The 26,948-nt window shown below is 42.8% G+C and overlaps 1 protein-coding gene across 4 annotated transcripts in view; it reads left to right on the forward strand.

Annotated features, from left to right (window-relative positions):
- Positions 1 to 26,948, forward strand: part of MRTFB (myocardin related transcription factor B) — a 224,048-nt gene that overhangs the window by 77,420 nt on the left and 119,680 nt on the right. For all 4 annotated transcript variants that reach the window (XM_029058491.2, XM_029058494.2, XM_029058493.2 and 1 more), the window contains one exon: positions 13,916 to 14,132. In XM_029058491.2, coding sequence (XP_028914324.1) covers positions 13,916 to 14,132 — 217 coding nt within the window. The remainder of the gene's footprint in view (positions 1 to 13,915; positions 14,133 to 26,948) is intronic.

Genomic DNA, 26,948 nt, shown 5'->3' on the forward strand with positions numbered 1-26,948 from the left:
TACTTCTCGGAATTAACGTGGTAACTGTTTGGATGGAGAGGAAAGGGTTGGATTTAGAAATGTTTTGCAGATTAAACCGACAGGATTAGATGGCAGATTGAATATGTGGGTCGAATGAGAGAAATAAATGGAGGATTAATGCCAAAGTTACCGGCTTGTGAAACAGGGAGGGTGGTGATGCTGTATGCAGTGACAGGAAAGTCACGGGAAGGATGAGCTTTGGATGGGGATATGAGGAATTCTGTTTTGGATATGTTAAATTTGAGGTGTCGGCAGGACATCCAAGAAGAGGCGTTCTGAAGGCAGGAGAAAGTGCTGTACTGTAGAGAAGGAGAGAGATCAGGGCTGGAGATGTAGATTTGGGAATCATCCACATAGAGATGGTAGTTGAAGCCATGGGAGTGAATGAGTTCTCCAAGGGAAAGGGTGTAAATGAAGAATAGAAAAGGACCCAGAACTAGAGTCGGAAGATCATGGGTTCTAATATCAGCTTCACCGCTCATCTGCCGCGTGACCTTGGGTAAGTCATTTCACTTTGCTCCTCTAGTGGATCTTGCCTATCTCACCACCCCTAGCCCAAGTCCTGCCTCTGGTCTGGGACTCCCTCCCTCCTCAAATCTGACAATGACTCTCCCCCGCCTCAAAGCCTTTATTGAAGGCACATCTTCTCCACGAGGCCTTCCCTGACTTAGCTCCACCTTTCCTCATCTCCGTCTCCCTTCTGCATCGCCCTGACTCGCTCCCTTTGCTCTTCCCCCCTCCCAGCCCCACAGCACTTACGTACAGAGCTGCAATTTCATTTATTTGTATTCACGTCTGTCTTCCCACCTCTAATCTGTAAACTCGTGGTGGGCTGAGAATGTGTCAGTTTATTGCTGTATGGTACTCTCCAAAGCGCTTAGTACAGTGCTCTGCACACCATAAATGCTCAATAAATACGACTGAATTAATGAATTGAGTGAATGAACTTCTCTGTGGCTCAGTTACCTCATCTGTAAAATGGGGATTGAGACTGCAGCCCGATCTGCTTGTATCCACCCCAGCACTCAGTAGAGTGCCTGACACATAGTAAGCGCTTAACCGTGACTCAGTGGAAAGAGCCTGGGCTTCGGAGTTAGAGGTCATGGGTTCGACTCCCCGCTCTGCCACTTGTCAGCTGTGTGACTGTGGGCAAGTCACTTCACTTCTCTGTGCCTCAGTTACCTCATCTGTCATGGGGTTTAACTGTGAGCCTCATGTGGGACAACCTGATGACCCTGTATCCCCCCCAGCGCTTAGAACAGTGCTCTGCACATAGTAAGCGCTTAACAAATACCAACATTATTATTATTAGTAGTAGTATTAATATTAGCTGATCCTGGAGTGACTCCCACTGTATGGGAGGTTTGGGATCAAGGGAGGATTCTTTTTAGGATACGGGATCTGTGAGAAGCAGAGTGGCCTCGTGGATAGAGCATGGCCTTGGTCAGAAGGACCTGGGTTCTAATCCCAGCCCTGCCACTTGTCTGCTGTGCGACCTTGGGCGAATCACTTAATTTCTGTGTGCCTCAGTTACCTCATCTGTAAAATGGGGATTAAGAATGGGAAGCCCCAAGAGGGACATGGACTGTGTCCAACCTGATTAGCTTGTATCTACCCCAGCACTTAAGTACAGTGTCTGGTACATAGTAAGCGCTTAACAAAAACCGTAAAACACGAGCGTGTGTGAAAGCAGTGGGGGAAAAGCTATTGGAGGGTGAACAGTTGAAGATGGCAGACGTGGAGGGAAGAAAGTAAAGGGCAAATGCTTTGAGGAGGTGCGAGGAGGTGGGATTGGCACAAGTGGAGGGGATGGATTTTGAGAAGAGGCTGGAGATTTCTTCTTGAGATACTACTGGGACAGGTGAGAGAATGGAATAAGGGGCAGGCAGGAGGAGGGAAGGGAAGAAGGAGGAGGAGGAGATTTTAGGGAGATAATAATGATGGCATTTGTTAGGCGCTTACTATGTGCCCAGCACTGTTCATGCCTGATGGTTTCAATTTTCTAATAAAGTATGTGCCCCGGTCATTAGGGATGAGAGATGGGTGGCGGGATGCGGGGGATCTCTGAGGAAGGAGTTAAACGTCTGAAACAACTGGCCAGGGCAGTGGGCATTGCTTCTCTGCCCTGAATTGAAGTATCTCTTCATTTCTACAAATTTCTACATCTAAACAAAGGCAGTTTAGCCCTGGGACAAGAGAGAACTTCTACCCTCTACTGTCTTTTACTTGAAGCGAGCACTAAAGGGTAACGAACGATTACAGCAACTCTCTGTCCTGCACGCCTCAAACCCCTCACCCCAAACCCATCCCCCTCTGCTTCACGCTGACTCTCCTAAGCATTGTCTTTAAGGGCAAGTCACTTCATAGCGCGGGCTTGGGAGTCAGAGGTCGTGGGTTCCAATCCCCCTCTGCCCCCTTGTCAGCTGTGTGACTTTGGGCAAGTCACTTCATTTCGCCGAGCCTCAGTTACCTCATCTGGAAGATGGGGATTAAGACCGTGAGCCCCACGTAGGACAACCCGGTTACCCTGTGTCTGCCCCAGCGCTTAGAACAGTGCTTGGCACATAGTAAGCGCTTAGCAAATACCATAATTATTAGCATTTAAGGCAGTCAGCACTCTTCCCTATAGTTATCCTTATCCTGTCCCAGTATACCCCAGCCCCCATGATTTGCTCCTTTCATGCCAGTGAGCTCAGTTCATTTGAGTACATTTTAAAACTAAGTTCCAAGACTCAGTAAATAGTAAGTTTGGCACAGACGTCTTCTACAAATAAAATTCTACGTGCTCTCAAAATCCCTGCCCTTCTAAAATGAACGCTTCTGATTAGAACATGTGGACCCATGTGTCTTTTTTTACAATATGGGTTTTGTAAGATACAAGCAGCAAAGATTAATTGTGGTTATTGTGAAGTTTCATTCATTCGGATTTATTGAGCGCTTACTGTGTGCAGAGCACGGGACTGAGCGTTTGGATTGCAAAATTCAGCAACAGGTAGAGACAATCCCTGCCCAACGACGGGCTCACAGTCTAAAAGGGGGAGATAGACAACAAAACAAAACAAATAGGCATCAATACCAAGATAAGTAGAATCATAGATATATACACATCAACCTGGATGTATTTTAAGAAATGGTTCTTTGAGGGAATAAAATGTTCCTTTTTATGCCATTAAGTACTTAAAAGATTTTTCTATATTTGACTTCTCGGATATTCTGGTTACTTAATACCATGCGTGTGTATCAGTCTTCAAGCACAATATTTGAACTTCAGAATAAACTTTGTGTGTATTGGAACGTTCGGAAATACTTGGATTTCCAGTACGTACGTACTGGAAGGCATGGAGTGTGTTTTTTTAAATTTGGAGAAATGTTATGGTTGCTTGTGTTTTGCATGATTGCACTAGAAGGAAGCACAATAGCTACAATTTTCACCTGAAGATGTATCTGTCATGGCTGATATTGATGATATTGTTTTTAGGATTTTGCTTGCTAAAAAATAAGCAGTCAGTGATATTTATCAGGTGCTTACTACATGTCAAACAGTATTCTAAGGGCTGGGGTGGATACAAGGTAATCAGGCTGGACACCGTCCCTGTCTCCTGTGGAAAGCAGCATGGCGTAATGGGAAGCAGCATGGCCTAGTGAATAGAGCACAGGCCATAGGGGTCAGAAGGGTATGGGTTCTAATCCCAGCTTCACAGCGTGTGTGCTGTGTGACCTTGGGCAAGTTATTTCACGACTCTGTACCTCAGTTACCTCATTTGTAAAATGAGGACTAAGACTGTGAGTCCTATGCGGGACGGGGACTTTGTCCAACCCGATTTGCTTGTATTCATTCAGTCAGTCATATTTATTGAGCACTTACTGTGTGCAGAGCACTGTACTAAGCGCTTGGAAAGTACAGTTCAGCAACAGAGAGAGACAGTCCCTGCCCACAACGGCCTCACAGTCTTAGAAGGTGCAGACAGACCTCAAAACAAGTAAACAGGCTTCAATAGCATCAAAGACTGTAAGCCCATCAAAGGGCAGGGACTGTCTCTATCTGTTACCGATTTGTACATTCCAAGCGCTTAGTACAGTGCTCTGCACATAGTAAGTGCTCAATAAATACTATTGAATGAAATAGAATTATACATATATACACATCAAAACAAATAAACAGATGTTAATATAAATAAATAAAATTATAGATACATATATACACAATTCTGTGGGGCGGGGATGGGGGGGTAGAGTAAAAGGAATGAGTTGGGGCAATGGGGAGGGGAGAGGGAGCTGAGGAAAAGGGGGGCTTAGTCTGGGAAGGCCTCCTGGAGGAAGTATCCTCCCCAGTGCTTAGTAATAATAATAATAATAATGTTGGTATTTGTTAAGTGCTTACTATATGCAGAGCACTGTTCTAAGTGCTGGGGGAGATACAAGGTAATCAGGTTGGCCCACAAGTGGCTCACAGTCTTCTTCCCCATTTTACAGATGAGGGAACTGAGGCCCAGAGAAGTGAAGTGACTTGCCCACAATCACACAGCTGCCAAGTGGTGGAGGTGGGATTAAAACCCATGACCTCTGACTCCCAAGCTCGGACTCTTTCCACTGAGCCACGCTGCTTCTCAGAGCCTGGCACATAGTAAGCACTTTACAAATACCATAATTACTAATTGTTATAATTACTATCTGCCGAACAGATAGTATTATTATTACTATCTGGCAAACAAGGGCTGGGGTAGATACAAAGTAATCAGGTTGAACGCATTCCCTGCTCCATGTGGGGCTCACAGTCCAAGTAGGAGGGAGAATATGTATTTAATTCCCATTTTATGGGTGAGAAAACTGAGGCACAAAGAAGTTAAGTGACTTGCCCTTGGTTACACAGCGAACAAGTGGCAGAGCTAGGATTAGAAACCAGGTCCTCTGTCTACCAGGCCTGTGGTCTTTTCACTGGGCCCTGCTACTTCTCAGGTCTAATGTTTAGAAAACCTGTATCAAAGACCATTTCATCGTAAGTGTAGGTAAAATAGATCAATTAGCTAGTCAATAAAAGAAACTACAATTTACTGGTGTGGGTGCAGTAATGTTTTTTAGAAATCATTTGTGGGCCAACTTTATTACATTTTAATGGCAGGCTCAACCTTTTGGGTCACCAGACCCAAACTGACAACGAAAAAATTTCAGCCCAGGCATGCAGATGTGCGGAGGTCCTCCTTGCAGTAACCCCAATCTGTCATTTGTCTCAAGAAAGTGAAAATTGCAATTTATCTAACAAGAACGATCTCTTAGATCTGTTTCATTTTAAACCAAACAATCCTTGAACTCATTTAAGCTTCCATTTTAAGATATAATGACTACAGAAGACATCGAAGTGGAAGGCAGAATCCCTTGTCACTTTCAAACTACTACTCTGAAGGAAAACATATTCATTACTGTGAGTTAAATCCATTAGAGGCCCACAAAATAACATAATGTTTCACAGAGAAAAAAACCGGGTTGCCATAACTAATCAATTTTTTAATCAAAAAAGTCACAGATTGTCTAATCTACAAAGGCATCCTACACAATCACTGTTTTTTAATTACTAAACTGGCCAAAATATTGAAGAGGAATTGCAGTATTTAAGAACTTAATGTGTGCTAATCAATCGGTGTTTACTGAACGCTTACTCTGTGCAGAGCACTGTAATAACTGCTTGAGAGAATACAGTACAACAGAGCTGACAGACACGTTGCCTGCCCAAGTGACCTTACGGTCTAGAGGGGGAGGCAGATATTAATATAAATAAATAATTTAGAATATATAATTCAAAGAAAAATACATAGGTGCCGTGGGATCGAGGGTGGGGAGAATATCAAACACCCAAAGGTCACAGATCCAAGTGCATAAGTGATGCAGAAGGGAGAGACAGCTGGGGAAAAGAGAGCATAAGCATTTTCCTAAGCGATGGGCTAGATAGAAAATAATTCGGTCAGATAATGGTCCCTTTCCCCCATGAAGCTTGCAGCCTGAGGAGGAAGGAGAGCAGGTATTCAATTCCTACTTTATACATGAGGAAACTGAGGCACAGAGAAATTCAATGCCTTGCTCGAGGTCTCGCAACAAGAAAGTGGCTAAACTAGGACTAGAACCCAGATCCCCTGACTTCCAAGCATATGTTCATTCATTCATTCATTCAGTAGTATTTATTGAGCGCTTACTATGTGCAGAGCACTGTACTAAGCGCTTGGAATGTACAAATCGGTAACAGATAGAGACAGTCCCTGCCCTTTGATGGGCTTACAGTCTAATCGGGGGAGACGGACAGACAAGAACAGTGGCAATAAATAGAGTCAATCCTCTAGACCACCTACCTTTCCTGAAGGAGGCAAGATTTGACCATTCATAGTCCAGTGGGTAAACTGAGGGCAAGGTATATCTTCTGACTTTTTTTTTTTTAGACATTATAGTCAACCTGCTGGGCTCCAGTATATGCAAACCTCTTAATTTGGGAGATGGAGGGTAGAGAGGAAAGAATAAAAGATAGGGGAGAAGATCAAATTAGAGGAGTATTGAGTTTTAATTATTCACTTAGGTGTTTCCTAATTTCATTGATAGAGGATAATGGTGTGTGATGGTCATTCATTCGATCGTACTTATTGAGCACTTACTTTGTGCAGAGCACTGTACTAAGCGCTTGGGAGAGTACAACACAACAGTAAACAGTCACATTCCCTGACGACAAGGAGCTTACAGTCTAGGGCAGGGAGACAGACAACCATCCAAATAAACATTTATCAACATTTTACCCACAACTGCTCAATTTCACACACTGTATAACATATAACAATATAATAATTGTCAATTTTAGTTAGATCGTAAAATCCTGGAAGGCAGGAATCATGTCTACCTCCTCTGTTGTACTTTTTCAAGCATTTAGTATAATGCTCCGCACTGATTAATTACTCAATACATACAATTGATCATAGTAATAACATAGTAGTATATTATAATCAAGCCGTAGACACACATACTCCTATGTGCCTGTTTTTCTCATTTTTTTCCTCCTCTCTTTCATCTTGCATTTCGTCGTCTTCCTGCTTTTTCTTTTTCCTTAAATTTTCTTCAGCTCATTTCTTCCTGCTTTTCAGTATTCAATATCAATTTCAATATTCATACCGTGCAGTGGCGGAGCAAATAATGATGTGAAGCAGCCATAGTGTGGGCCGAATGCTTTGAAGCTTAACCACATAGCTCCAGCAATGCGACTTAATCATCGTGAACTGAATTTGTGGTGTAGTGGAAACCAATTCTAACTACAACCTGATACAAGCTAAAAAATCTCTTCATTTCATAAAATCATTCTTAAGAATAAGCCCTAGAAAAAATTTTTTTTTTTATTGCTTTTGAGCATCCAATAGTTTATCAAACTAGTATCACAAGCCAGGAAGCATATAAATGATGATTTGTGTGATTAGGCATTATGGTTCATTGTGAGAAGGTCCTTTATAACTCATTGCATTTTCCTTCTTATAGTCTCCTTCACGTTTATTTTTGTTATTAATGATAGTAATAATAATAGTGGTGTTAAGTGCAAGCATAGTGTTAATCACTGGAGTAGATACAAGATAATCAGGTCAGGCACAGTCCCTGTCCCACATGGTGTTCACAGTCCAACTAGGAGGGAGAACATCTCTTGAATCCCCATTTTACAGGTAAGGAAACTGAAGCACAGAGAAGTTAAGTGACTTGCCCAAGGTTATGCAGCAGTCAAGCGGAAGAACTGGACTTAGAATCCAGGTCCTCTGATTCCCAGGCCCGGACTCGTTCCACTAGGCCATGCTGCTTCTCTGGTTTGATGTTTAAGTGTTTGCCGGGCGGGCCGGGGTCCTGGCGGAGATGGGAGCGGGCTGGAGCTGGCATCCCCTGGACCCCAGGGGCTCTGAGTATGACACAACTGTGGAGCCATAGCTTTATCGTGGCTTTTGTGGTGATAGTACTTGTGTACTCAAGGGAAGCCAGCAGGCAAAAGGCTCTGGGGCAGGGCCAGAAGGAGCTGCTCACGTCTTGCCCCGCTACCAGCGAGGGCTAGAGGGCTGTGAAGAAAGGAGTCCTGCCCCTCCTTTTATTTCTGCTTCCTTCCTCTTTTTTTCCTTCCCTCCTCATCCTTTCTCTTTTCCTCCTCTCCCTTCTATGTTTTTTCTCCCCAGCTGCCTCAGAGTCCCTCTCCCCCCCCCCCCCCCGCCCTTCACACGTAGCAGCAACGATTTCTCCCCCACACTCAAAATGAAAATTTACATACTGGAAAGAAATACTTTGAAAGGAATGTCTAATCAGTCCCCAGGTACTTCAAGGAAAATAATTTGCAAGTGTAATTGGGGAATTTTCACCAGATAGTATCACAGACGTCGTATAGACATTTCCATAAATTATTTCAGGTTGCTTTCGATCTCCCATCAAATAGCGTTTCTAGGGTCCGGTACGTTTCCATACTGATGGAGGCAAGCCATTGCGTGGGTAATTGAAAATCACATAAAATTCACATATGAATCCCCCAAACTTGCGTTCCTGCTTTTAGAACAAGAGTTCCCCCACCTCCTACCTTTCTTGCCCCTGATGACCTTCCCAGCCGTTTGGTTGAAAAAAATTGAGACAGTCAGGGCTATTTATTGAGCACTTTCTGTGTGCAGAGCACTGAATTAAGCACTTGGGAGAGTACAGTATAATAGAGTTGGAAGACATGATCCCTGCCCTTAATAATAATGTTGGTATTTGTTAAGCGCTTACTATGTGCAGAGTACTGTTCTAAACGCTGAGGTAGACACAAGGGAATCAGGTTGTCCCACATGGGGCTCACAGTCTTAATCCCCATTTTACAGATGAGGTAACTGAGGCACAGAGATGTTAAGTGACCTGTCCACAGTCACACAGCTGACAAGTGGCAGAGCCAGAATTCGAACCTATGATCTCTGACTCCAAAGCCCATGCTCTTTCCACTGAGCCAGGCTGCTAAGAACAGTGCTTGGCACATAGTAAGTGCTTCACAAATACCATTATTGTTATTATTATCAAGGAGCTTTCAGTCTCGTGGGTGAGCTCCCCAAAGCCCCCCTCTCACTTCCCAACCTCCCACCCCTACATCCACTCTCGTCCTTCCCAACTTGACTTTGAAAATCTGCACCTCCTACCTGGGACCTTATTCTCTCTCACCTTTTAAATACATTTGTTCCCACTCTTCTCCCCTGTCTGACCATCGTCTTCACCATTTATTCTCTGATGACTGCTTCCTCTCTGCCTTCAAGCGTGCTCATGTCTTCCCTACCTTAAAAAGGTCTTTTCTAGGTCCCACAAGCTATCGCACCATCTCCCTGATCCCTTTCCTGCCCAACCCCTCAGATTGGCCGTATACACCTGACGCCTCCATTTCCTCTTCTTCAACTTCCTTCTTGATTCTCTACAATGTTTTCCACCCGTGTCACTTCACTGAAAACACATTCTCCAAGGTCATCAGTGACCACTTCATAACCAATTCTAGGGAACTCTACTGTATTGTAAGCCTCCTTATCTTCTCAGCTGTCTTTACCACTGTGGACCAGTTCCTTTTCAGTGAAACTCTATCTCTCCTTGTTTCACCAACCCAGATCTCTCCTGGTTTTCCTCCTCTACTGACTCCTCAGTTTCTTATTTGCTCCCCTTCACCTCACACCCTCTTATCCCCCAATCTATGGGTGTCCCTTAAGGCCCCATTCTGCGTCCCCTTCTCTTCACATTTTACACTTATTCCCTTGGAGAGTTCATCTATTCACATGGCCTCCGCCACAACCTCTGTGAAGACGACCTGTTCTCCATCACCTCTAGCTAGCTAGCCTTGACCTTTTTCTGCCTCTGCAATCTTAAATTTCTTGCCTCCAAGTCCTTTCCATATGGATGTCCCGCTGTTACCTTCGGCTCAATTTATCTAAAACTGGACCCATATTCCCTCCCAGCACAGCATGGCTCAGTGGACAGAGCCCGGGCTTGGGAGTCAGAGGTCTTGGGTTTGAATCCCGGCTCTGCCACTTGTCACTGTGTGACTGTGGGCAAATCACTTCACTTCTCTGTGCCTCAGTTCCCTCATCTGTAAAATGGGGATTAAGACTGTGAGCCTCACGTGGGACAACCTGATGACCTGTATCTTAGAACAGTGCTCTGCACATAGTAAGCGCTTAACAAATACCAACATTATTATTACTCATTCACCTAACTTGTTTCTGTGAACACCACTGCTTTCCTGCCTACCTTGGAAGACCACAACTTTGGCATTAACCTGGACTTCTCTTGTCTTGAAATGCTCATATTCAGTCTTTTGCTAAATTCTGTTGGATTTTCATCTGCATTTCCTGGTTCTGGTCCTTCCTCTCCATCTAAATGGCCACGCCCCTAGTCCAGGCACTTGGTATATCCTGAGCTCTTTCCCTCACTGTTGCTCTTGCCTCCAGCCTCTTCTTTCCATACCGTACTACACTCTCTGGGCAGATTATTTTTCTAAAATGTCCTTCTGCACGTCTCCCCACATCTCCAAATCCTTCAGTAGTCCTCCATTCCTCTCCACATCAAACAGAAGCTCCTGACCATTAACTGTAAGGCACGCCATCGTTTCTCTCCATCTTGCTGTGTTGCTTTTCATCCCAGCTCACACTTCATTCTTCTCAAGCCAACCAACTCTGCCTTATTCTACCTCTCTCACCTCCAACCCCTTATTGAAGGCAAGAAGACAACATTTCCTTCCCTGACTAAACCCTCCTCTCCTCTTCTCCCACTCCCTTCTGCGTCGCCTGACTTGCTCCTTTCATTCATCCTCCCTCCCTTCCCCACAGCACATTTGTATATATCTTTAATTTATTTGTTTATATATATTAATATCTGTCTCCTCCTCTAGACTTTGAGCTCACTGTGCTTAGGGGATGATTCCATTGGTTGTATTGAACTCCCCCAAGCACTTAGTACAGTGCTTTGCACACGGTAAATGCTCAATAAATATAAATGAAGGAACGAATGAACGAACCCCTTGCTCGAGCACTTCTTCCTATATGGTACTTCCTCCTTGTTCCAACCAGACAGTCCCCAGCTTTTCCCATCCTCAAAGCCCTTCAAAAATAACTTTCCCTCCGGGAGGTCTTCCCTAACCCAATTTTCTTTTCCCCAGGTTGTATCCCTCAACTACCACCTCGGCACTTCTGTGCCAAATATTCATGTATTGATTTATGTATGCGTTGACTTATATGCTGCAGTATTTAAGCCCTTGTTCATCTACATATCCATTTTTCCTTTCTCTTCTAGCTATAGATTTATTTGTGACTGCCTTCCCTGCTAGACAGTAAGCTCTTTGAGGGCAGAGATTGTGCCTTGTAACTCTGTTGTGCTTTCCCAATAATAATAATAACAATGTTGGTAGTTGTTAAGCGCTTACTACGTGCAGAGCACTGTTCTAAGCTCTGGGGTAGATACAGGGGAATGAGGTTGTCCCATGTGAGGCTCACAGTCTTCATCCCCCTTTTACAGATGAGGGAACTGAGGCACAGAGAAGTGAAGTGACTTGCCCACAGTCACACAGCTGACAAGCGGCAGAGTGGGGATTCGAACCCATGACCTCTGACTCCCAAGCCTGGGTTCTTTCCACTGAGCCACGCTGCTTCTCTAGGATCCAGATTAGTGCTCTGCAGACAGTAGGCACTCACTGGTACTATTGATTGATTTGTTGGTGCCTACAAAAAGAAGCATGAATTTCCCCATCTGCTGAACTCGGTCAGTTTCACTTTTGGAGTGTTTTTCCTCCTTCGATTGGCCTGTAAAATTTATAATAGTAATTTTGGTAGTAAGTGCGGACTATGTGCCAAGCACTGGGAAGATACAATTCAATCAGATAGATTTCTTGTTCTACACAGGGTCCACAGTGTGAGGGGGTTGGGAGAGTAGGCTTTTAATCCCCATTTTACAGATGAGGAAATTGAGGCACAGAGCAATTAACGGACATAAGCAATTAATTAAGCAATTAAGATCAAGGTCACACAGCAGGCAAATGGCGTGTGTGACTCCAGAAGCAGTATTGACCGGCTCTGTGATTTAAGTGGGATCCCGAGAACAAAGAGGGAGCTGGGGGTGGAGGAGAAAGACCTCCAGAGTTCCTTGTATATATGTTGGAAGCTATGTGGGAATGTGTTTTAGATGATGGCCAGATTTGGCCGGGCTGGGCTGGATTACAGGGGCTTACAGTTTAAGCCCAGAGCCTTGGCCCCCTCCAGAAATCATGCCCTTCCTTACCTTGGGAGCATGTTTACCACTTCTATTATATTACACTCCCCCATGCTCTTAGTACAGTGCTCGGCACACAGTAAGCACTCAAAAAATATGATCGATTGATTGACCTTATGAACGTAGGCACAGCTTTTGGGGCATGATGAGGATTTTTTTCTTTTAAACTGCAGTTGCAAGGAAGTCTGGCTCTTAAGAGAGGCACTGCCCTTTAACTGCAGGGAAGGGGAGCCTTTGTGTCTCCTGGACTTCCTTTTAAAAACCTCACCGCTTCAGCCTCCTCTCCCTAGCTTTTGATCTCAGGTGGCTACGTGAGGAATCTCCCGATTCCTTGGTTAGGGAAAGTACTGAATAGAGACAGAAGTCTCCATGGATCCTAGAGCAGCAGCGTGGCTCAGTGGAAAGAGCACAGGCTTGGGAGCCAGGGGTCATGGGTTCGAATCCCGGCTCCATCACTTGTCAGCCGTGTGACTGTGGGCAACTCACCTTCTCTGTGCCTCAGTTACCTCATCTGTAAAATGGGGATTAAAACTGTGAACCCCACGTGGGACAACCTGATCACCCTGTATCTCCCCCAGCGCTTAGAATAGTGCTCTGCACATAGTAAGCCCTTAACAAATACCAACATTAGTATTATTATCCTAGGTGACTCTCATATGTGCTCCTGTATTTGTGTGTACCTGTGTGCATTTACTTATCGGGGTATAGTCCCATTATCCATTGTTCCTGTGATCGAATGTGCCAACTCTGTTGTATTCTCTCAGCATTCAGGTCATTATGCTGCACTTCAATTAATCCGTGGTATTTATTGAGCGCTTATTGTGGTTATTGAACACGGTACTAAGAGCTTGGGAGAGTACAGAGCGTAAACAATCAGTACATTCCATTGATTGTGGACGAGAAGGAAGACTCACCATCTTCCCACTTCCTTCCCCTCCTCTCCCCTCAGCAGTCACCATTGCTTTGGGAAGAGCGGGATGGAGGCCGAAGGATTGAGAGGTGTGTGAAGAAAAGCTGTTTGGTCACAACAGGTATCCCCTTGACTCCCGCATCTCTCCTCCCCTCTCCCCTCTCAGGCAACAGGTCTCTTACCCAGCTGCTGCCCGCTCTGGCTGGTGGTGCTATAACGATGTTCTCTGTTATATGTTATGCAAATCTCTAATTTCCACTTCGATTTGCACCCTCTATTCACCCCTCCCTCAGCCCCACAGCGCTTATATACATAGCTGTATAATGTGTTTATTTATATTAATGTCTGACTCCGCCTCTACTCGTTGTGGGACAGGGAACACGTCAACAAACTCATTTATATTGTACTCTCTCAAGGGCTTAGTACAGTGCTCTGCACACAGTGAGCACTCAGTGAATGCGATTGATTGATTGATCGATCGAAGGTCACGTGAGGCGGGAGCCCCAAGATCCAGCCCCAAGAGGAGACTTTGGTTTATCACATCCTGGCCAGAAGCTCGGCAGTTCCATGTTGAAGGAATTGAAGTTTCTTGTACATGATTTTTGTTCTTTGTAAATTCCAGAGACTGTGGTCCGACATCTCTAAGCATCAGAAGATCATTTTGGTACTGCAATGTGTCCGTATGTTAAATCGGAACTTATTCTATTCCTTTTGCTCTTATTTTATCAGTCTCGCCAAAGGGCCGTGGTCAAGAGGCACCTCGTCCCCTCTGTTTCCGGTGCCTGGAACAGAATGGATCACCCGGGGACGGTCGATCCCGAGGATGAGTTGGGAGCGTTAGCCCATCTCGCACCCAGTCCTCAAAGTGAAGCCGTTGCTCATGAACTTCAGGAACTCTCTCTCCAGTCCAGTCAGCACTTACCTCCTCTCAACGAACGGAAGAACGGTGAGTTACCGAGACCCCACAGAGTGGTCTTCTAGGTGCTGATGTGCCTACTATTGCACTTGAAATTTATTTTCAAGTAAACGGTGAATTGCTAATGTTTTCAGTCGACTGGCAGTGCATTTTCTGTTCTATTCTAAATGCTTTGAAAATGACTCTTGGGGAAAAGAATACATACTTGGGCAGACATTTCTGTATCATTCTTTTCAGGAAAGTTTGTCCGTATTTGAAAAGCTACCCATCAAACAATCATATATATTGGTGCCCTCTGTGTGCAGAGCACTGCACTAAGCGCTTGGGGGAATACAACACAACAATGGAACAGACACATTCCCTGCCCACAACGAGCGTGCAATCTAGAGGATCTTTGTGATTTTAGCGGAAAATGTTGACTTGCAGTACAATTTTACTGTCATTTAATTTAATTACATAAGTATATCTGGAATCTCACACATTCCTTTTTTTTGCTAGCTATTCTTTTGGCGAAACTGCTGGAAGTATATTTCTACAATTCTAAGATCTACAATTTAATTTGGTTACCAGTGATGGTTAATTTTCATGAGTTTTCTATTCACATATGTGCTTACCGTAAGCCCATCACGTGTATTAGCCTTGAAAATCCCGGTGGTAGACAGCCCCATCAACATGAGAGCCCATTATCCCTCCAAGAAGGTACTTCCAGTGACAGAATTGTTTTGGGGAATAACTACAGCATCCTAACAGCGATAACAGTTGGAGTGATGCCATACAGGTATTACATTGCAGGCTAGTGACTCCACTGATTTCGGGTTAAAGATACTCTTTCAGGGATGCCGTACAGGATTGAATTTCAGACAAGTGACTCCACTGATTGAGGGTTAGAGATACTTTTTCTGGAGAGGAAAATGACTGTGACCAAATTTTCATTTGGGCTCACTTCTATGTCCTCCCCCGGTTCCAAGTGTTCCAATTTTATTTCAGTGCTGACTAGTTTTAAATCCTAATTCTAGCTCTTGTATGTTGACTCACCAAAGAAATTGAGGAAACTACTCTCTGTGCCATTAGAATTAATCATTCCATCTGCACTTCCAACCGACCGTTTCCTTGCATATTTCTCTGAAATGGAGGCATGTCTTTATTAATTGAATGAGTTGCACTAGTTATATATATATATATAGATATATAATGATAATTAAAGTCAGTTATTGCTCCAGTGCCTAATAGTAGATGGACCACAAAGCAAACATCTGCCCACTCTTTTCTTCGGCCCACTTTTATCGATCTCCAGGCTGTAACTGTTTCAGGTGCCAACTTTTCATTTTGAGTGTGGAGGAGGAAAAGTGGTATGCTAAGAACATAAAGCACCATCCTTGTGTGCAGTAATTAGCACTCGTACATTTCCCCTCTCCATGCCTCCTTCTTGCTCTCTGCTTTCTCAGTCTCTCAGTCTCTCTTCGCCGGAGCTGGCGTTTCCTGTTTCTCCTGCTCTCTTCCCCTTCCTTCCGCTCTCCCTCTCTTGCTCCCCTGGCCTTCCTGTTAATCCCGCATCTGCTCTCACCCTCTCTTTGTCGCTCTGTCCCTGCTGCTCCCTCCCTCTCCTGCCGTGGGAATTTCTCCAGAAAAGAATGAAAAAGAGAGAACCAGCTACAGCAAAGGGAGAGAGCAAGAATACTAGAGAGCACAAGTAGGAACGATCGGCCAAATCCTGGCTAGGAGAGCCTCTTCTTCCCATATTTTGGCTAACTGGGGCCTTCCAGCCTCCAGTCTTCTCTTACCAAAGCTTAGGCTGGTCTGTTTTGGTCTTACCGCTCCTTCGCTGATTCACCGGTGGCATTGCCATTACTGTTGGGGGAGTGCGACTGCTAGATGCCGCTTGCCGCTTCCTGTCCCTTCCTCCTTCCTGCCCTCGCTTCTGTAGATGCCAACTTTTTATTTCAAGTGCAGGAACAAAAGGGGCAGACAGCTCAGAGCGAGGATGGGCGACCGAGAGGGAACAGGCTTCCAAGATCTAACAGGCCAGAAAACCAATCTGTGTCTTTTCTGCCCCGATCGAAAACTCTCTGCCCCGTCAGAGATCTAGGATGTGAGACCGTGAATCGAGATGTGCGGACATTCGCTCCCTCTTCTCACTTCCTCCTCCACTTACGCTGTGTGCCGTCTCCATCCTACCTTCTCCAGCTATTTCTCTATTTCCCAACCACCACAACTGCCCTTCTGTCACTGCTGTTGACAGTAATGTGGCTGCTCTGCTCTGTCAGAGTGTCTTCATAGTGCTCTGCACCGAGTAAACGTTCAATAAATACAATTGAATTGAATGATTGAATGAAGTCGACGTGAGACCCACTCTTTAAAAAGCTATCGCAAAAAGAGACTGCCACAGAACCGACAGTTCTGCCATAACCCTTGTTTTCATTACATATTTTAGACAGAACTCTAAACTGCAAAATTAGGGATCATTCTTCCTCCATCACATCTTTGTCCAGATACAGTGTGAACACCGTAGTGGTGGAAGAAACCGTCCTGCTCATATAGACGGCTGCAGACGTGGTGTGGATACTGCAGTGTTATTTTTCGTTTCCTGACATTCTTCAGGAATAATTAAGGATCATTCTAAGAGATGTCTGTCCTCAGCATCTGGAAACAGTGGGTAGTGACGTGACAGAATACAAGACAGCACTGAAACCTGAAAAGGCATTTGGTATAGCAAAGATACCAATTCAGTATATGCAACAAGATAAACTATTATGTGAATAATAAGTATCAGTAAATGCCCCCCTCCAAACCTATGAAATCCTAACTTCCAGTAAATACCACTTGTAATTCCAAACAAAATCACTAATAGCAAGTACAATAAAATACGGTTTCACCAAGTTTATAATAATATAATGAGGATGAGGATGGTATTTGTTAAGCCCTTATGTGCCAAGCACTGTTCTATACACTGGGATAGAGACAAGGCTATCAGGTTGTCCCACTTGGGGCTCACAGTCTTAATAATCCTCATTTTACAGATGAGGTAATTGAGGCACAGAGAAGTGAAGTGACTTGCCCAAAGTCACACAGCTGACAAGTGGCGGTACCGGAATTAGAACCCACAACCTCTGACTCCCAAGCCTGTGCTCTTTCCACTAAGCCATGCTGCTTCTCTATATTTCTATATAGTACATATATATGTGTATATAAATGTGTGTATATGTATGTCCATATATATATATATATATGAAACTACATTTCATAGTTCAGACTCTTTCTGCCCTAAAATTTCCTTTTTTTGGTTTTCACTTTTTTGGTAGATCAAAGATTAAATTAAATATAAAGGTAAGCACTTAATACATGTCTCTGCATATGGTAAGCGCTCAGTAAATACCGTTGATTGAAAGGTGTGCAACAAGTGTAAAAATCACTTTTGCTCTGGCATTATCGCTTCTTATTTAATTTTGTCCTTATACTTGAATTCCTAACTGATAGTCTATTCAGATTTATCAAGACAAAAGTACTGCCTCATTATTCCTCAATTAGTATTTCCTTAAATAGGGGTGGTGCAGGAGTCCTTGAAGCTGAGAGATGAGAATTGTTCCAGGGCTCTCAATTTTAATTCATTCTAGATTAACAACCAATGAGAAACTCCCATTTTCGTGATTTTAGATTTGTGGGCATATCAAACAATACAGCATTACACAAAGCAGCGTGGCTAGAGAAGCAGCATGGCTCAGTGGAAAGAGCACGGGCTTTGGAGTCAGAGGTCATGAGTTTGAATCCTGGCTCCACCACTTGTCAGCTGTGTGACTGTGGGCAAGTCACTTAACTTCTCTGTGCCTCAGTTACCTCATCTATAAAATGGGGATTAAGACTGTGAGCCCCACGTGGAACAACCTGATTCCCTTGTGTCTACCCCACCACTTAGAACAGTGCTCTGCACACAGTAAGCGCTTAACAAATACCAACGTTATTATTATTATTATTATGTTATCACAGTCAGTTATTGGGTGACTCTCTTATTAAACAAACACATGCACACATTCTCTCTCTCAAAAAAAAAAAGAAGATGGACCTGGTAGGGAAGTTTAACTAGCTCTTCACTGGGGAAGAAGCCCAACCAAACCAGACTGACATCTGTGGGAAGAAAATCAGTGTTGCCTAGTGGAGAGGGCCTAGGAGTCAGAAAGACCTGGGTTCTAATGCTACCTCTGTCGCTTGTTTGCTGTGTGACCTTGGGCAAGTCATTTCACTTCCGCTGTGTCCCAGTTACCTCATCTGTAAAATGGGGATTAAGCGTATGAGCCCCATTTGGACATGGATTGTGTCCAACCTGATTAGTTTGCATCTATCCCAGCCCCTAGTACAGCATCTGGCACACAGTGAGTGCTTAACAAATTCACCCAACTCCCAAAAAAAAAAGGCAAATAGAGGAAGCACCCCATGCCTTTATATTAGGCAAAATTGTAGTCAAAGTAAAAATCTGGAATTAGTGGAAATGATGATCCTTAATCTGTCATGGCAAATTAGTGTACTTAAAGCACATTCAGCAGCATGAAGAGGCAGCATGGCTTAGTGGATAGAGCACCGACCTGGGAGTCAGAAGGGTCTGGGTTCTAATCCCGGCCCCATCACACGACTGCTGTGTGACCTTGCTCAAGTCACTTCACTTTTCTGTGCCTCAGTTCCATCATCTGTAAAATGGAGATGAGTGTGAGCCCTGCGTGGGACAGGGACTTTGTCCGATCTGATTAACCTGTATCTACCTCAGCGCTTAGAACTGTGCTTAGCACATAGTAAGCTCTTAAGTACCATTGTTATTATTATTAAAGCACTAAGGAATTATAAACAAATCTCATACAGATATTTAAGGAGAAACCTGTATTTCTGAAGTGTTTTTCATCATTACGTTTAGACACTGTAAAGGGGTCACATTTTCATGTAAAACACTTCAAAGCTGGAGGAAAATCTTATTTGGCTTAATCATGCTTCTGTTCTTTTTAATGTCGTGATTGAGTCATAACAAATATTAAGAGTGACACTTAATTTTAGAATGAAATATATTCAGAGCAAGAGATAATCAAATCTAGGTTTATCCCCATGGGAAACTAGGTTTTAATGTAGTTCAAATAATTTCAGGTTCACTTGTTAAGAAAGAGGAGAAATTTACATTTTGGGTTTGTATTTGGAAGAATTACTCCTAGAATTAAGAATGAGTTTTTACAAGAAATACCAGTATTACCTTTAGGAAATGCCCTCAGTGTCTAGCCTGAGTGTTTATTAAGCAAATGTGAAGTGAAATAATGTTTCTACGGCTGTATTTAAATAGCTTTAGTTAAGAATATTAGTGTTTCCCCAACTTCCGAAACAAATAATGATAGTGTATCTTAGAAACAAAGCAAACTGTTTCGCTCATTACTTTCTCCAGCAAATCAGCCAAGCAGATGATATTTAGTTCTCCTAAAAGCAGATTATATACGCACACAAATTAACCTTTATGTAGATGAACACATTGAACACATAGGGGTCTGAGTTTGGTAGTGAATCACGGAAGTTAAGACTCCTGAATTTAGCAAAGGTTCAGTGAGATTATCACAGAAAATACTGTACATTTTCAAGAGAATTATATGATCAGGTTTAGGTGAAAGAATTGGATTTCTGAAATGAAAGGAAATAATAATAATAATGTTGGTATCTGTTAAGCACTTACTATGTGCAGAGCACCCTTCTAAGCACTGGGGTAGATACAGGGTCATCAGGTTGTCCCACGAGAGGCTCACAGTTAATCCCCATTTTACAGATGAGGTAACTGAGGCACAGAGAAGTGAGTGACTTGCCCACAGTCATACAGCTGATAAGTGGCAGAACCGGGTTTCGAACCCATGACCTCTAACTCCCAAGCCCGGGCTCTTTCCACTGAGCCACACTGCTGGTCAAAACTTGGGATTCATATTTTCAATAACTCTAACTAAATGTATATATAAGGAAGAAAGCACTCAACTCTTATGCAGCACTTTACATCTTAAAAGTCCAAAATATTAAAATTGTGAGAAATTAACGGTCCTACATTATATTTTTGGTAAATTTACCCCTTCTCATCTTAACTGACCAAGATTTTGTATCCTGCCTCTGGATAAGTGATGGATTATTCAGATTTAAAACAATATGTCCTTTTATGGGTAATTATTGCTTTTATTTTAATTTTTGAATTCTGGTAAAATTCAAGTGTAAATTTTTAAGTAATTCATTTCACATTTAGCTTTTGATGATTCATGTAGTAGAACATCTGCATGACAGTATTTATTTTGGAAAAACTCCTATTTTCTGATATTAAAAATGGCTAAACAAACACTCAGCGTCAAAACTACCTTTTAGCATGCCTAGCCCTGTTAAGGCAGCCTGGTTTAATTAGTATCAAGAGAAAACTTAACATCCAAATCTTGGTTTGAGGTGAGCACTCAGTATTGGAGGGAGAAGAGTTATCTTGCAGGGGAGATTAGTGAAAAGTGACCACCGATGTTAGATTATACATAGGGGTAAAGGGATGTCGCCGTCAAATAATGTTTAATGCATTTGAAAACAACTCATAAAACTTCCAGGTTTATAGCCGTCCTCCAGGTTCAGAGATAATGCTACCGATGGTGAAATTGCTTCCATATGTATGTTTTTGAGAGACAGCTCTTGCACATTAGCCAATGAATAGAAATACATCTGGACAAGAGACCAAGGAACCTCACTCTTTCCATAGAATACCCGCCTCCTGTGCCTACCCAAGAATGAAGCACGTCTTACCTGCTGCCCTCCCTCTGACTTAATAATAATGATGATGGTATTTGTTAAGCTCTTGCTATGTGCCAAGCACTGTTCTAAGCGCTGCAGGAGATACAAGGTAATCAGGTTGTCCCACGTGGGGCTCACAGTCTTCATCCCCATTTTCCAGATGAGGTCAACTGAGGCACAGAGAAGTGAAGCGTCTTGCCCAAAGTCACACAGCTGACATGAGGCGGAACCGGGTTTAGAGCCCATGACCTCTGACTCCCAAGCCCGGACTCTTTCGGCTGGATCTCAGTTGAAGGGGCCACTGATGCCGCTCGTGAATACCACCCTCATAGATGCAAGTGAAATCACTTGGGTTATGCCAGGCAGGTGGCTAAACGTAAAGAAAAATGGCACCATTTTTGTGGAAGTCTGTCCATAGCCACCAAACATAGATTGTTCTGCTGAGGCAACCTCTAACATGGCCCCCCCCCGCTTTCTCCAGAACCTTTGTGTACCCTTCCCACGTCCCTGCTTCTGAACTGTGGGACATGGCAGCAAGAGCGGAGGCTGAAAGAGAATGGGGGATGAAAATCAAAATACGGAACACAAAAGCATCCGGGGTCATATCTGCATCAGACGATACAGACCAGCCAAAAACTGAACCATCTGGTATAAAACCAGTGAGTCACCACCCTGGTTTCAGTCTGTTTTAGGCTGAACCCACGATCCATTTAAATATGGACCTCCTTTGCCTCCTCCCCGCCCTCCCCCAATATCCCCCCAAACCTTCTTTCTGGTGTAAATATAATCACAGTTCTTCACTAGTCACATCTGTAAATCGTAGGGGAAAAGAGTTCCAGAAGGCTGCCTGGGTCTTTCTGCTTCAGCTGAACCCTTGAACCCTCTAAAATCGGGTCTCCACAGTTCCCAATCCTTTCCTCGCTGACCAGTACTGTTTTCCGTGTATCATATTCCAAAATACATATTAGTTCTAAAGATAGTGGAGAAAAAAATACTTTAAATCATCAACTTAAGTTGGTCTGGCACATCAGCAAGTTCTTTTGGCCAGTGACAATTTTAAGAAAAACTGTGAAAATCATTAAAAATAAAAAATTCAGGATTTTTGTTCAGAGTGGATTGGAATTTTCAAAACTGATTTATGGAGCAGAAATCGGGTTACATTAGGTAAATCCTAAAATTCCTTACTCCATCTATCTATGTCTTTTCACTTTATAATCTTTTCTTAAGTGCCTTTCTTTGAACCTTTAAGGAATAATTTAAAGAGTAAGTCTTCAGAAGCAATCATTTTTTTTGCATATAATGTACATCCAAAAATACTTTTGGCACTCGATATTAATAGAGGAATTCTTCATTCCTTTTCCCCCTTTGGATGGCAAAAGTCTTTTTCAAATTCTCTTTCCTATGAAATGCTCAACATTTCAAGTCTCAGCAAGAGAGTAACTGATGAATGTGAATGATAGGAATTACTAGTTACGGAATTTCGGTATCAATTCTTGATCTATTTATATTTTGACCGTGTATATATCTGAAACATCTTTTGATTCATGGTCATCAATCTGTGTTGCTGTGCTCATTTAGAAAAGCAAAAATTTAGGTGATCAACTTGAGTGCATTTGTGGCTTCTAAAAATACACTGGTAAAAGCAAGCAAACTTTAAGCCACTTTAATGATTGAACCCAAGCAATGCAGACTATTCAAGTTGTGGTAAGGAAAACTATTGAGGTAAATCAATCTGTGTTTTCTTTTAGGATTAACTCCCTGATTATCCTGCTTCCTTATGATTTAACATTATTGCTGCTATCCCAAGCATAATTGGAAGTAACAAAGGTTCTATGAGATTAACGGCTGTGTTTCTTGAAGGATATTTCAGCGTGGTGGACTCAAATCTTAAAATCATTATGTGGTCTTCCTAGGAAGATGTTCTTGATATTTGTTTCCAAGACGAGAGCCCTGTAAAGCACCATGATAAAAGGAATGGGAAGAAATAAGGAAACAGGATGCAAAATGGCAGTTGTGTAGCTTGTGAATTGGAGATTTCAGCTGTCCCATTTCTTTGTTGCAGTGAACTATAAAGTTGAATATTTGTCAGAGCAATAAACTTGCCACTGGAGAATCCCCTTGGCTTACTCTCTCCTGAGGTGCATCAGCCTCTCACTTCTCTTCTATGATGGTTCATCCAGGGGAAGCTCACTGCCTTTTTGTTTCCTGTGGGGAACCATTGTGTCTTCTGGGGAGAGTCACTTCTTGTTCTCCAAACACATAACCCTGAGGAGCATTTCAGAGGAACACTTTAAGCCCGTCTAAGAGTTGGTAATGGAGCTTAGGTATCTTCTGGTGCTCCTCCAGCCCCAGACTTCGAGCAGGAGAGAAGGGCTGTGGGGAAGCCATGAGTCCCCGGAACGTCTCAGGAAACCTTTCCAGAAATGATAAACAGGCTCCCTCTAGAAGCTTACTCTCACCTGAGGTCCATCAGCCTCTCACTTCTCTTTTATGATTGTTCAACTTGGCATCCAGGGGAAGCTCACTACCTTTTTGCTTCCTGTAGGGAACCATTGTGTCTTCTGGGGAGAGTCACTCTTCTTCTCCAAACACATAACCCTGAGGAGCATTTCAGAGGAACGCTTTAAGCCCGTCTAAGAGTTGGTAATGGAGCTTAGGTATCTTCTGGTGCTCCTCCAGCCCCAGACTTTGAGCAGGAGAGAAGGGCAGTGGGGAAGTCGTGAGACCCCGGAACCTCTCGGGGAAACTTTCCAGAAATGATAAACAGGCTCCCTCTAGCTCTCCTCTGGTTCTTGAGCCTATCATTCAATCGTATTTACCGAGTGCTTACTGTGTGCAGAGCACTGTACTAAGCACTTGGGAGAATACAGTGTAACAGAGTTGATAGACACGTTCCCTGCCTACAAAGCCAAAGGCCCTCTTGGCCTCGTATCTGACATTGGGATGGGGTCTCCACCACAAATGCCCACCTGGTTTAAAAAAAAAAAATTGAAAAATCCCAAGTCTGGCATTTTGTTCTATATTGATCCATTTGAAAACACTACATAGATTTCAACTTTGTATTTCAGTTAACTTCTTAATCTTCAAGACATTTACTCCTTCAGGGTTTCTGATTTAAATTGCATTAGTTTGGAAACTAATACAAACTTCCTTATGAATGTGAACAAAATGTATGGCTAATTGACATAACTTCCAGAAGTTTTTCTTTGAAGGTAGCTTCCGTATTCTTTTTAAGCTTTTTATGTAGCGCAAAGACAGAAGCATTCTAGTTTACATATGCCTATGTCCGTAAACATTTTCTATTTCATAATGTAATTAAGCAGCTATTTTTTGCCTAAATTTTCTTATTCTGCACATCTTTAGATTGCTTTATTATGGTATTAGTTTATTTTAACATCCTAGTAAACTATCTAAAGGGCTGCATTAATTGCATTCTCTATTTAGGCAGTTACTTTGAACTCTTCTTAACTTGAGCAGTTTTGCTGTGACTGCTCTAAACATTGTTTTGGAAATTTCAAGGTGAAGGACAGTGTTCAAATATAATGGTATACACCAGCAGGCCTTTGGTAAATTTGGTAAATTTTGGTAAATTTTCAAATCCTGTCTTTCAACAATTTATTGTAGTGAAAAGTTAATAAATTAACTTATCAATGTAAGAAAAGCATTCTACAATAACACTAATTAAGTTTAAAATCAGCCTTGGTTTAAGCAAAAAATCAGAGTTTTTGGATTTTTACATCTGCAGAAGTTAGTAGCCTTTAAAGTTGTCCCCTGTTCCCGGCCTATGCGTTTAGTGTTAAGGTTTACCTTATTTACTCACAAAATTCCCTCATTTTTTTCCTCAGTTTCTGTTACGGTAAAACATGGGAGGGGCAGTTATGTGGGTCTTCTAAGATTTAAGTCTAGCAGTAAAGCGAGGCAGAGGAAAGAGAATTTAAAAAATGAGAGAGAATTAGGAGAGAAGGAAGAGAAGAGAAAAGTGAAGGGACAGTTGAGTCTCTTCAACTGCACTCTCCTAAATGTTCTAGAGCCACTCAGTGAGTTACCTGGGCTCCCCACTCAATGAGAGAACTCTTCCTCCATGCTTTACTGTTTCATTCTTTTCCAATTCATCTGCCACTCGAAACTACTGATTACACTTATGAGGTACAAATTTGAGGGAGGTGAGGCAATTAAGCGGTAGAAGCCATTCTGCGAGTAAATGTAGTAATTTAAAGAAATCTACTGCAAATGGCATAAATCCTGCATTCTGTTTTTATTAACATTCTTGTAGACATTTTGTCTGGGCAGCTTATTGACATAAAGGTGGAGCCCTGCTGTTCCCAGTTCTTGGGATATATGTTGTGGGACTGCATGGAAGGTCTTGCTGGGTTACAGTGAGGTCCTTTACACCAGGGTTCCTGTCTAAGCCCTTGCGTTAATTTGGTATAAGCAGACAAAGAATCAAGGAATCTATCCAAGTGTACTCAATACGCCTTTCTCTAGGAGTGTGCACATTGTTGTTCTCTGCTGTTGAGGTCATTAATGGCATAAAGCTTATTGCTGCTGTCTTCTTAACAAAAAAAACCCACAACCCACCCTGCCAACTCCAATGCCTCTCACACAAAAAGATCCTCTTGTGGTCGCCAATCAGTATATTCCCTCCCTCATAGCTGAAAAGAAGGACGCCTTTCCGTCCACGCGTCTCTGAGGCCAGGCTGCAGTAAGGTAGGTATAATAATAATAATAATAATGTTGGTATTTGTTAAGCGCTTACTATGTGCAGAGCACTGTTCTAAGCGCTGGGGTAGATTCAGGGTAATCAGGGTGTCCCACATGAGGCTCACAGTTAATCCCCATTTTACAGATGAGGTAACTGAGGCACAGAGAAGTGAAGTGACTTGCCCACAGCCTAACAGCTGACAAGTGGCAGAGCCGAAATTCAAACCCATGACCTCTGACTCCCAAATCCGGAGTCTTTCCACTGAGCCACACTGCTTCTCTACATGCTCATTGTCGGCAGGGAGTTTATCTGTTTATTGTTATAGTGTACTCTCCCAAGCGCTTAGTACAGTCCTCTGCACACAGTAAGAACTCAGTAAATGCAAACGAAAGGGATCCGTACCATTTCACGGAAAAAAATCAAATGTGCTTTGATGGAGTAAACATGAGAGGAAAGCTACCACAGATCTGCCTTCTAAAAAGGAGAAAGAGGATAGGGTTCTTTTTAAACTTCATATTTTCAATTTTATAACTACATTTTAAGTAAACTTAAGAAAGGATATTTTATGACAGTGTTAGAACATTATTTAGGCAGAAGGAAACAAGGTAGACATGGTTTTCCTTTTTGGTCTGCAGTTACTGATCATTGACAATCACTAACGGGAGCAATACCAATTTACCATATTCAGATCTTTCTACCACCTTTAAATGAGTAAATAGCATCTGACTCTTCCGCCCTCACCTGCTACCTTCACTTACTGACAGGAAATGTAGTCTTTTGGGAGTCAGGATTCCAGTGTCTTCTGCTGGCTCAGTCCATGAGTATGGGTGAGTCACATAAGCTCTCCGTGTCTCAGTTTATCCATCTTGTAAGATTTGTATTCTAGCTTTCAGTCCTTCTGCCTTATTGGCTGCCCCTTGTCATCACATCATCTACTCACTTCTGGTAGTCCACTCTCATCTCTACCTTACGCTGCTCTTGGGCAGCAGAAAGAGGAAGAAGAGAATGGAGATGGGGAAGTTTCCCATGAAATTTTTCATGGATTCAAGATAATTCTCAATACCTTCCTCCCAAAACATCTTCAGAACATACATGCCAACTCTCCCCAAAGGGGAATATTTTATGTTCTTTTTGTATTTCCAGGGAGCTCTTCAATTTATGACCTTTTCAAACTAACTAGCCGAATCCATTTTCTCTCAGGTTTATAAAATATCTTTCAAAGGTCGGCAGGTATGTGTGTGGCTGAAATCATCCGGTGTTTGGCAATTTGAGATTATCAGATAAAAGCACAATTGCATCTTATTGTTGATTTGAGTGAGCTTGTATTCTGCTTGTTGTATATCAACATTATTTTCATAAGAACTGCTATCATTTGGATTTGC

This window comes from Ornithorhynchus anatinus, chromosome 2, assembly GCF_004115215.2.
Source record: "Ornithorhynchus anatinus isolate Pmale09 chromosome 2, mOrnAna1.pri.v4, whole genome shotgun sequence".
In the NCBI taxonomy this organism is placed as follows: Eukaryota; Metazoa; Chordata; class Mammalia; order Monotremata; family Ornithorhynchidae; genus Ornithorhynchus; species Ornithorhynchus anatinus.